This window comes from Cupressus sempervirens, chromosome 7, assembly GCF_028749045.1.
Source record: "Cupressus sempervirens isolate cs-2001-9-10 chromosome 7, ASM2874904v1, whole genome shotgun sequence".
Classification (NCBI taxonomy): domain Eukaryota; kingdom Viridiplantae; phylum Streptophyta; class Pinopsida; order Cupressales; family Cupressaceae; genus Cupressus; species Cupressus sempervirens.
This window is the reverse complement of record NC_143124.1, coordinates 192,408,867-192,421,548: the sequence shown is the minus strand read 5'-3', so window position 1 is coordinate 192,421,548 and position 12,682 is coordinate 192,408,867. Positions and strand designations below refer to the sequence as shown.

Below are 12,682 nucleotides of genomic sequence, written 5' to 3'. Positions count from 1 at the left end.
TAGATCCAATGCTAGGGATTCACTCATGGTTTACAAATACATTACACATATATGCCATATATGACAAGGCTCCTGTTCAAAAAGAAAACTGCTATCTCAAGTGTCTTCTTTGAAAATCATCCCACAGTTCATATATGATTTGATGGTACATCTCAAACTATAGCTATTCTAAGCAATTACAGAAAAAATAATTACTGTGTGAAAACCACATATTTATGTAAATATGCAGCAAATCGAATCATCCCACAGTTCATATATGATTCGATGGTACATCTCAAACTATAGCTATTCTAAGCAATTACGGAAAAAATAATTACTATGTGTGAAAACCACATATTTATGTAAATATGCAGCAAATCGAAGAGTCTTAGAATGTACAGTTCCAATAATTCTTTTTTCCTCATTTAAACATTAAGTTAACAAAGAATTCAATACAACACCACATCAATTAAAAGTACGCTGCCAAATAAAAATCTTGCCAAGAGAATTACTCAAGCATAATTAGTTGACATAACTAAAAGCTCAGTGTAAACCTAGTGCCGACTCTTTAGCTCATTGTGAAGCTACAACTAAGAATCTGTGACAAGAAACTCATACAGAAGAGTGAATAAATAAAGCTACTCTCCTGGGGCAGATACCCCTTGTTTAAGTCTCTCTCTTTTCATCTTCTTCTTAGAAACTGGCTTCTTCTTCTTTGGTGGTAATGTTTTTTGAGCATACAGATACAGCACATAATTACCCACTAAGAAAACAAGCAACACCCCAACCACGACCAAAAGAACAATCAAACCTGGATTGAATCCCTTTCCAGCAGCTTTGGTAACTAGTCTTTCCTGAACATTGCACACAATAGATTAGAGCAGTTAGACAAGTATACACTATAAAAATCATTTTCGATTAAAAAAATTATTATACAAGAATGACGGACAGAAAATTGCTCCTTGAATGGGTATATACAGGAAGAGAAGGTAGTTACATGGTACAAGATGTTGTGATGTGGAGCCTAATCGGACTTGGAGATTTATTTGGCACAATTTCCCCCCAGATTATTTCTATGGGGGTTTGGGGTAAGCACCCCCAAGACAGGGTCAAGGGAAAGCTCCAGATGCGCTCCTTGTCGCAATACAAGGTGGGGTTGAGGGGCAACGCCCCCGCAAGGGTTTTTGGTCTGAAGCCAAAATGACTACTATTGTAAAAGGCGTCGATTGTTATTTTTCTATTGGATGACTTATTTTAGCCCTAATTTTATAAGCAGCAAAAGCTTGTATAAAATGGCTTAGGGTTAGGGATTTCATAATGTATGATAATATTGTAGCTTCTTGTGGCGGTATTGAGCTGTAAGGGATTGCGGACTGTAATCACTGGATAATAATAATATTGAACTTGGTGGACATAGCACAAAGATTGGGTGAACCAAGTTAAATCCTTGTGTCTTGTGTTCTCTTCTGTGAGCTCTATTATTTTCTAATATTGGTTATATTTGCATGTAACTGTTATTTCTGTCTGTGGTTGATCCTAACACAAGATTCCACTAACTAAATATACCATATAAACCACTAGCTTATTGTTAAGAAAGCATCATAATGATAATGACCACAAGACTATTGTGAACACTGAATCTAGAGTTTAGAGGTAAGTAAAAGAGCAAGGATGGCAATTCTATGTTCTTTTTTTTCTTTTGCAGCATGAATTATCCTCAGAAAAGCTCAAGACAATTCCCAAGTCTTGAAATAGTTTAGGTAACCAACTTGTTCAAAATGAATATGATATGTCTATAAAGTTCAGCATTGGAAGTAACAACGCATTCACTAGAACAGTGAGTACACAGGTCATGTGATCACCTTGAATATGTCTACACAATTCAGCATTGGAAGTAACAACACATTCACTAGAATAGTGAGTACACAGGTTATGTGATCAACTGAAAAGATACTAGCCAAAATCAACCAAAAAATGTTAAATAGTCATTTTTGTAAAAATTTGGTATAGCTCTGATATCATGTAAGAATTTGCCTTGGGGCAAAATCACCCAAGACTAAAAAGCACAATAACTAGCACAAAATAGACCAACAGAGTATGATCAGAATAACAATATGATATTCAATTGATGTACTTGATTGATAAGTACACTAGAAGTGCCTATATTTCAAGGCCTCTAAGATGCTTCTAGAATGTCTAGGAGTTAGCAATATGATAAGCCTCACAACTAAGCACATGTCCACTAGGAGTGGATTATCCTCCATTGAGCACAGGAATTAGTGCGATGATGAGAGGATAAGCCTACAAACGTGTGTCACATACAATTATATTGTAGACACCATGTGCTTAATTTAGAGTGCGAACAACTATGTTGTCTACATGACAACTCAATTAATTATGCAAACTCCAGTGTTGTAGGCACGATGTGCTAAACTGGAGTTGCTTACTCCTATGTTGTCAACATGACAACTCATGAGTACACAAACTCCTAAGTGTCTAACCTAAGAAATAATAAAATAATGCATTTATCCTATGTAAACTTAAGTAAAGTGTAAATAATAATTATTTACACTAACACCTTCCATTAAGTGCAACCTAGGGGAATGCACTTAAGCTCACAAAAGCTATGATAAAATGCCAAATGGGTCCCGGCTACTAGGCCATATTAGATACCCATGTACAAAAATACAATGCTGAAATGCAATGAAATCTCTCTGCAACCGGAGAAAGAGGGAAAACCTTATGGGAAAAACCCTCCCCCAAAAAGAGAGAAAAATACAATAAAGAAAGATGCATGTATGGATGGAGTAATCAAGACCCCCCCATTATTGCATAAATCATGCATATATAATAGAGAATCCCTCGATGAAATCCCCCCCTTAGTGAAGGATCTCCTAATGATAAGTGTTTGAAGACAAAAGAAAATCCAATGTCAACAAACAACATTTCTCCCTCTAGTAAGAAGATACACCAAGTATAGGTGCAAGTATGCTTCCCACTGTGGATAGGAAGATGGAAGAGGGATCCATATGTAATATGCTATGAGTGTTGCCTCTGAAGTCTGCTCAGATGTCGACAAGTCCTGAATGTATGTAGATGCCATGAACCAATCTGGTGAATGCCCAAAATAAGGTGGCAAACAAGGTAACATGTCCATGCATGAAACTGAATCAAATTCCAAAGATAATGAAGCATCCTGATAGGAAGATGGAGGAAGAGAAGCAATGTCACCTCCCTTCAATAATGAATGCACACCCATGATAGAAGCTCCTCGATGACTAAAGAAGTTGCACCATGAAAGCTAAATGAAGTTCCTCCTTGTAGTAAGAAGTGGTGCCATAGGTGTAGTAAAGAATGCTCCCCAACTGGTAGGAAAAATCCTCATAAGATATGATGTCTGAGGAAACTGGAATACAATCTCCAAAGACTGAAATGTCTCCTCATAAGTGAAAGAGTCCTTCTCCATCTGTTGTAGAGAAATGTCCACAATCATGTTAGAACGATCAAGTGGTCGAGGGTCAGAGTGTGCCCTCGCAACGAGTGAAGATGTCTCCTCGACAAAGAGAAGATTTATGTCATCGATGATGTCTCCCACATCTTCAATGTGAGACTCCACGAACAGCCCTGCAATGTTTGGAAGGAAGTCATCCCATGAAGCTAAAATAGGAAGACATGGTATATCCTACTGCACTAAATCAAAAGCATCTGTGGCTAGAACTAGATCAGTAGAATCAACAGAAGTATCAGGATGTATGATCTCATCTAGAGTTGGAGGTACTATACCTAGAGTGATTGAAGATAGAATGTCTTCTAGAAAGGGAGGAATTGTTGGATCTCCATATGCTTTCCAAAGACCCATCCAAATGTCATAAGGATACATGAACTTGTCAATGACTTCAAAGCAAGAATGAGTGACACTGAAATAAATGATATCTAAAATTGTTTTAACAAGTGGAATATCAATGGTAGAGAGCAGTTCATTGGAACATAGATAAGGAAATACTTCCTTTTGCTCTCTTTCTTAGATGATCAATGATTAAAGCACTCAATTTATGATAGTTCCTCTTTGTCAACCTCAGTCTAACTCCACATCGACATGTGAAACAAAACTCCATGAGATCAATATATGTATGCACCCCCAAAAATGCAAAAATAAGCAATCAACACCCCCTAATGCATGATTTGGCACTTTATAGGTAGTGCAATTACAATGGGCCACTTTGTCAATATGGACTTAGTGGACTTCCGATTTTCTATCTACAACCTCCTTTGATAGTTCAAATCTGGAACTTTACAATGTAGCTCAGAAATACAACAATTTTGAAGCAATACAAAACAAAGAAAGGACCTATTTGTGAAAGTGGTATTTTTGTCCACACAAGCCTAAAATCTGATTGCAGATCTGGAAAGTAGACAAAAAATTATTCACTTTCAAAAAAAAGGAAACCTGATTTGGAGTCCAGATGAGCCTGTATGAAGCAATTGAAGTTGCAAAATGTAGGACTGGACAGGTACAATCACCGAAAACTGCAATTTCTAACAAATCTGTGCACCAAAACCAAAAAATAATAGCACCATTGAAAAGTTCAGGAACATCTAGCCAAAATAAAAAAAAATTGCACCTGATTTGGAGCCCAGATAAGTGAGATATGGCCCCCAAAGTCAAACTATCAAATCAGAACTAAATCTGGAGAGGGGTCCAATCAGCAAACTGCGAGGTTAAATTTGACATCCAACAATCATTGCAACAGTTCAATTTGGCCTGCAAATGACGGTCAAACGATCGTCAAATTTAAGCTAGTGAAATGCTTACATTAGCAAAAATTGACCCTCCCTGATGACACGGCAGGTGATGTCAGCGATGACATCAGCAATACGGAATCCTACATGGCAAAGTACAAATGCACAGTCAAGATGACGTGTCCTATACGACCGAGTGACGTGGCATCTACGGGTCCAACTAACGTGTATATTGATGCAGATCTGTGACTTGGCAAATTGCTTGTGTCACAGGGTCATGGCAATGCCGTGTGAGGCGCTGCACTGGCATGCCGCATGGACAAACAGGTATCTCAAATCGGGAGGGCTTTGCTGGAGATTAATGCAGCGATTGCCGAAGAAGCTTTTCGATGAAACGTTGCTATCAAATATCCTTGCGTCACCAGCGAGGAATTTCAACTTGGACGACAACAGGTGTTGGAGGGCTAGCGTCAAAGCTGATAGGGAGGGCATGGCCAGGAAACGAAGTTCTGCAGTGCCGACGATGTGGGATTATCCCATATGCAGTGTGGGAACAACAAGCAAATAATTTAAATATGAAGCTCGCGATTGATAAAATAATGAGCAAGGACGTCGATTGTTTAAAGATCCGTTGGGTTGAGAAGTGCAGTCTGTTGGATAATGTGGTCAGTCAAAAATTACAAAGATGTCACTTGGTTGAATAAGATGCCAATGGAATATTCGACCTGCAAGGGCCGAGATTTCACCACCTAGTTCTTGCAAAAAAAATCCTATGCAAGCTTGATGGTGTAAAAAAATTCGAACAAAATGCTTTGAAAAATACAGAGAAAATAAAATGAACAAAACCTAAAATAAATTAAGCTCTGAAAACAATCGTATTGTACTTGCAAATCGGGCCTTCAGATGCCGGTTTACAAAAAAAAATTGCCTCAAATTTGACTATGGCCCAACATAGGCGAATTTATAGTGAATTTTCATTGAATCGACGCTCTAGACACAATGGTAAGGCCCGCTTTGGCTCTAGCCACTCCTAATAGCTATGGATACTCTAGATCTGAGTCAAGGTGCCTCAGAGAGGTGAAGCAAGATCGGTCTCCAATGGCAATGAAATGACGCTCCTATGGCTCTGATACCATGTAAGAATTTAGTATAGCTCTGATACCATGTAAGAATTTGCCTTAGGGCAAAATCACCCAAGACCAAGAAGCACAATAACTAGCACAAAATAGACCAACAAAGTATGATCAATACACAATCAATTGAATATCATAATGTTATTCTGATCATACTCTGTTGCTCTATTTTGTGCTAGTTATTGTGCTTCTTGGTCTTGGGTGATTTTGCCCTAAGGCAAATTCTTACATGGTATTAGAGCTATACCAAATTCTTACAATTTTTCATATTTGTTGATGGCTTCAGATAGATACCGACAGAACCAATCCAAATCTTATATACCTCTCTGATATTTTATTCATTGTGTGTGCTAATATTGTGCAATATATATATGCACAACACTTCTAAAACTCCTACAGACGTTATTATATTAAGAAGTAACAGCCGCCACAACAATCATATTAATGCTACTACAATAAATTGTGAATTCATAGTATCCACAAAGCATACATTAAAACTATGCATGAAATTAAAGTATTTAAGAAGCCTACACTGAACCTATGTAAATTCCTATGCTGTAGAAAACTACGTGATTTTGTCATGTGGTATAGGCTGCATATCCAACCTATTAAGTATAAATAAATATGTACATATTCAGTATTGGCATTTCTGTGCTACATTATGGAATGCTAAATTAGCAGATTTGCAAGTTATGCAGGCTACTGAAGAGGAAATGGCAGGTTATGAGAACTAATTAATAGGAATTGGCAGAAAGCTGCTGAAAAAGCTAATTATTCAGCTGATCTATTAGTTCCTAACTTCTCGTAGGCATCAAAAAAGCCAACAAGAGAACATATCTGCCTCCTCTGATGTTATGCATATGAATTATATGCACATTGTGAGTGCAAAAACCAATGTGAAACTCTTTAAAGCTCCTAAGATGAAGAGAATGCATGCCCTAAGATGAAGAGAATATCTTTTTGTTGGCTATGGACTCAACTCATTGAATATGAATAAAACTATTAAACAAGAATTAGTAGATACCCACAAAAGAAGCTAATGGGTCAGTTCATGAAGTTGCTAGCATGCTACTATTTTCCAACCATCTTCAGAAAAATTGAATAAGGGTTTATCTAGCTTCTGACTTTACAGAAATTGACTTATATGTTCATTAAAAGTGCATATGTAAATGTAGCACTTTGGGAAGCTCCTGAATGTGTTCCTGTCACTATTTGAGGGATATCACATTAGTGGCTTATAAAAGCTCACTATAAATTGTAAATAATCTATCTTTATCACACACATTCCTGTTGTTGGATGGAAAGTAAGCAGTGCTTCCTATAAATAGACCCAGGTTCCAAGCTCATGGACACATTACCTGTCATTATTTCATTTAAAGACCTCTTCTGTTGATTATCATAACTTTTAATTCCCATAGAATTGTTGCAATTTCTAAAAAAAATAATGGATCCGCAGGTGGTAAACAGCATTACCTAACCATTGAACTATTGTTTTAACAGAGAAACATCTTGTCAATAGAAATGCGACCATCAAGAGATACATTGCCAGTTTTCCACACTAGATGAAACTCGGCAACAAATCAGGTGGACTTTAGTAGCAGCAACCCAATATACCCCTAATGGCTAAGAGAAATGTTATGTATTCGAATTAAGGAAAACTCCAGGTGAAGTGTACCTCAACAATTGAGGGCAGATGCGATTCTCAAGTAACATTACTGGAAAAAGAAATTCTCCTTAGCATCCAATTGAAAAGTTAAACTAATTAATAGTGAGGCTGGTACAAGTCTTGGGTGACTAACAGAAAAACTTTCCCATATCTGCCACACTAACGGTTTCCAAGAGGACCTCAACATTTTAAAGCCAGTTAGCCAGTCAAACACGGATCTCAGCTTTAAGTTTCAGTTTCACGTATGAATTAGGAAAACCCAAGGACCGTGCTATTAAGCTGGCATTGTACAAGACGACTATCGAAATAACAAGTATTACCCTAACCGATCCACCAAATGACAAGTGCTTTTCCGATCAGCAATAAAACAGCTCAAAAAGACAAAACCCAATTTTAAAAAACAGACGTAAATCGTACTAAAATTATTACCTGTTGAGCAAATGCAGACGGATCGATGTCAGCGTGAGAGGAAAATTCCTCTTCCATCCTTGGAAATCCACTCTCCGGGGCCAATGCTTCTTTTGACCTCTATCAGAAAGCCTCTGCGAATTCCCTTCCACCAGACACTCTGCACACCATGCCACAATACAAAATTTAAGCTAGAGCTTGAAGCAATTTTCCCTCAGTTTCCCCGATGTTTATCACCATTCTCAAAATACCCATCTGGCCAAAATCGACAAAAGTATTTTTCCCCAAAAAAACGCTTAAATCCACTTCTCTCTAACCCTAAAACAACTATGCTTCCCACTTTCAAAACGCACGCCTGATCAGATCCAACAAGAAAAATACCATAACTCAAAAAACAATAAGATGAACCCAAAACCCACCTTTTTATCAGACCCTGCAACCATTGTTTCCACCATTCTCAAAACATCCGCCCGATCAAATCCAACAAGAAAAGTGTCCCATGATTTCATTTAATTTTCTTAAAACAGCATTCAGACCTTTAGTAACGATTACATATACTAGTTTTTTTCCAATTTTCCAAGGACCTGGCCTTAAATTTTAACGATACTACCGGCATACAAACAAATAAACAGAGACTCCCAAACAAGAAATTAATTTGATTTAAATCACTTGGCGAAAAGCTAATATTCAGATAAGGCAGATGAAAAACTTGAAATCGAATTAAAAGAGCACAGATCCAAAGCAAAATTGTACGAAAAAATACCTGTGCTAATCTTTAATCTATGCGCCTCAGAGGTGATTGCGAGTCCCCAAACAAAGATGTTGCCGATGAGAGTTTTTCTCTTCTCAGGTCTCGTTTTATATCGTCGTAGTAGGTCCAGTCAGCCCAACGTTAATTTAAGAATGTTAGCCAAAAGTCATATGAGTCGCCCAAGGAATGGGGGCAATTGATTCTATCGTGTTCGACTAAACAATTGGCGTTACTTCTGATTTCATGACTTGACCGAAGAATTGATAGGTCACTTTCTGGGTCTCATGGGAGTTCATGTAGGGGAGGGGGATGAGTAGTTAAACTTAATATTGAACATTTAAGATTATTATTAGTTTGCAAGTGAGGAATACTATTCATGTCAATGCAAATATGACATTAATACTAATCAATTAAATAAAAGATTATATGAAATTAAATAAAAGATTATATGAAATTTCAAATGTTTATATCTTTTTCGAACTTTTCATTATTTTATAAATCACATTTTTCATCCATTCTATTGGTCTATATTATTTTTGGTGAGAGAGAAAATTAATTTTCTTCAACAAAAAATACAAATATTTTCTAACAACTTCATCTTGCATTAATGAATGTATTAATTACAACTTTATATTTTCCACATTTGTGACAAGTTGATAAGATTTTATTTTTTCAATCATTTTATCTTCCACCTCACATAACATGTCTAATCAATATTAATTATCAAATCTATTAAATATTTTAAATATATTTATTATTAGTTTTACATTAATATTTATTTTTGACTATTTGATATAACTTGTTCCTTGTTGCATAAGTTCTATATATATATATATATATATAAAACTAATAAATATGTCTTTTTAATATAACTAATAAATGTCTTTTTAATATAATTTCGATATGTTATATCTTTCTATTTGAATTTCTAATTTTTTTTAAACATTGTTTTTTAATAAAAATAGTTAAATTATTACTATTATTTTACTTTTATAAAAATAAATTAAATAATATTATTTTTTAATTATATTTTATAATAGTGTTTGAAATATGTAGAATTGATAAGTGTTACAATTTATAAATTATATCATTTATTATTATTATTATTATTATTATTTATTTAAACAATTTATCATTTAGTTTAAATACATTTAAAACTTAAATATATATATTAATATTAAATTAATAATTATATTTTATATCAAAAAAATAGTAAAGAAATAATTCACTTCTAAAATATATATAAATTATTATTAAGTTTTTTATAAACTATGTATTAAATTTAAATAGTTATATTTTATTTCTTATTTATTACATCATATTTATTCGTCAACATTAAATTTATATGTATTAAATCTATCTATTATTTACAAATGTACATATTAAATTATATAGATATTATTTCATAATTAAAAATTACTTAATTCTATAAAAAATTTGGAAATACAAAACATTAAATAATAAACCTTCTATAATTGTGTAAAATTAAACAATTAGTTTTACTTATAAAATATTTTTATATTTCAATACATTTCATTTTTTCTTATAGAAATGTGAGTTTTAATATAAAAATTAAATTCTTAATTTCATTAATTAAAATATAATATATTTTAATTTTTTATTATAACCATGATTTTATTTTGACTATTTGTTTTATTAAGAAAAATAATTATATTTAATTCTCTCTCACACACACATAACTTATGTTGGTATCACTCTATCTTACTATTTTATCTCTTTTCCTCTTCCTCCTCTATATTATCTATCCTTTTTTCCCCTCTGCATATATGTTTATGTTGTTATTGTTGTATAGTACTATTTATCTCTATCTATATCTCTATCCTAGTTTTTGTCCAGTGCTAATAATTAAAAATATAAGTCATCCTATCAAATCACAAGTGCATTTCTAGGACGAGAACTTAACAACAAAATATGAGTCATCCTATCAGATCACGAGCACATTTCTAGGACAAAAATTTGACAACAAAATATGAACAATTCTATCAAATCACAAGTGCATTTATAGGCAAAAATTAATGCATTCACAATGTTAATTTAGATTCTCACTCGTCTACACCTATACAATCATTAGGCAGGAACTATGACGCATTGTGTCTCTTGTTTTTAAAACGTAAACTAGACAACTAGTTATTTATAAATAAGGTTTGAAGATGTAGTTCATTATATAATTTGTTAAAATAATATGTTTTTTTTAATATAAAAGTAGTCAAAACTAGGGGGTTGGCCTTTTAGAACAGTGGTGAAACAACTAGTAGAAAACCAACAGACAGTCACATAGACCCCTAATGATTTACATCAAAAACATAACTAACAACATAAAAGTAATTAACATTACTAGAGTTCCAACTGCTAAAAGCAACAAAGTTTAACAAGGTAACAAAAGACATGTAGATGGTCATCCCACCTACAGCCAATATCCAAGTTCACCAGAAAAAATAAAACCATCACCAAAGGATGGAGAGAAAAACAAGTGGATAACCAAAAAACACCAGGCACCAGGAGGCCACTAACTGGCATTTTTTACCTTTCCCTTCCTAGCTAGGAGCACTTTGGCCCAGTCTTTGGCAAGGAACTTGTAGAGCAACTCCAAGTCCTCCTTCCCAAGGCCCTCCTCCTCTAACTTGTGAGCCAGAAGCTGGAGAGTGGTTGCAGCCACATCAGTCACCTATAGAGTGAACTTTGAGAAGAGGGTGAAGCCCTCCTCCAGCACATTGCACATGTCCTTCAGCTCCTAGAAGTCTTTACAAGCGATAGCCCCATCCTCCAAATTACCAAGGTCTAGACCCTTGTTGCAATTTGCTGGAGAGTTCATTTTGCCCTGCACATCTAGATTGTTAGTGGGGGTCCTAAAAAATTCCATCCCATCTTTCCTTATAGGGGAGTAGATAGTGTCAAGGGAGGCTTTATTAGGTTTGGGGTTATCTTGGTTTTCAGCAAAAGGCATAGTGATGGTAGCAAAAATATGTGTGGGGTCTTGGGCAGGGTTCTCCACCTCAAAATCCCAAGTTCCATTGACAATGTCATCCCACTTCTCAACCTCTTTATCAATCTCATCCTTCCTCTTCTCTTGATCATCCCCCAAGACAATAATAATAACCTGGCCAAAATAACCCTGGACACAATAACCCAGGGTCACAATAACCCATGGTCAAAATAACCCATGGACAAATAACCATAGTCATTCTAGATCAACTTAGTATGCTTAAAAAGGGATTGTGAGGCACCATAGAGGATATTTAGGTCATTTTTAGACCATATATCCATTATATACCCCTAAAATAGGCTTAAAACATCTTTAATATGCTTAAATAACTTATAAAATGGTAAATAATTATAAAAATAAAGACAAATTCATGGGAATAAGTTAAATAAGAGTTATTATGAAAATATGTAAGTCAAAAGGCATTATGAAGAGGCATTAAGAGGATATATAAAGTGGTAAAATTAAGAGCTTAGAGAAGTAAAGGAAGGAAGAAAGGGAGAAGAATGAATAGCGTGTAGAGTAATAAGAAAAAGAGAAATCAAAATTCATAAAAAATATATATATTTTTTAATATAATTTTTTTAACATTATATTAAATTTTTCTAGGTGTTTCTATAAAGTATACAAAAATAAATATACTTTTAGGGAATCAAGAAATTCTTCATAATGTTTAATATATACAATGCCTCTTCAATTTTTAACAAGTCAAAAAATAAGAAATTACTCATTTTAAATGGTTACACATATTTGCTTCATCGAGAAGGTGTCAATAAAATGATCTGACATTGTTGAGAATATTTTACAAATAAATGTTCAAGTAGGTGCTATACTACAACACAAACAGAATCTGGTGATGTGACTAGCAGTATAGGACATAATCATGCTCCAAAAATTGAGATGATCAGTATCAAACAGAAGTTGAATGAAATGAAAGACATGGCGTGCTTGACTCAAGACTACAAGAAATATCATTTCTACTACATGTTCTAATATTTCATTAC

General features: G+C 34.5%; 1 protein-coding gene across 1 annotated transcript; it reads right to left on the bottom strand.

The window, feature by feature from the left end:
• Positions 1–375: 375 nt before the first annotated feature.
• On the bottom strand, positions 376–8,853 carry LOC149546145 (DNA-binding protein S1FA-like). The gene is made up of 3 exons (XM_089791031.1): positions 8,690–8,853; positions 7,948–8,086; positions 376–833 (listed from the first exon to the last, which is right to left on the bottom strand). Exons 2-3 carry the CDS (start codon positions 8,002–8,004, stop codon positions 618–620), a joined length of 273 nt encoding a protein of 90 aa, XP_089647157.1. The 5' UTR covers positions 8,005–8,086; positions 8,690–8,853; the 3' UTR covers positions 376–617.
• Positions 8,854–12,682: the final 3,829 nt, after the last annotated feature.

Bases quoted from the DNA above. Each gene is read 5' to 3' on its own strand.
- LOC149546145 (XM_089791031.1), bottom strand. From the start codon at position 8,004: ATGGAAGAGGAATTTTCCTCTCACGCTGACATCGATCCGTCTGCATTT. The intron at 834-7,947 runs GTAATAATTTTA...TGCAATGTTCAG, and splicing joins CGTCTGCATTTGCTCAACAG to GAAAGACTAGTTACCAAAGC.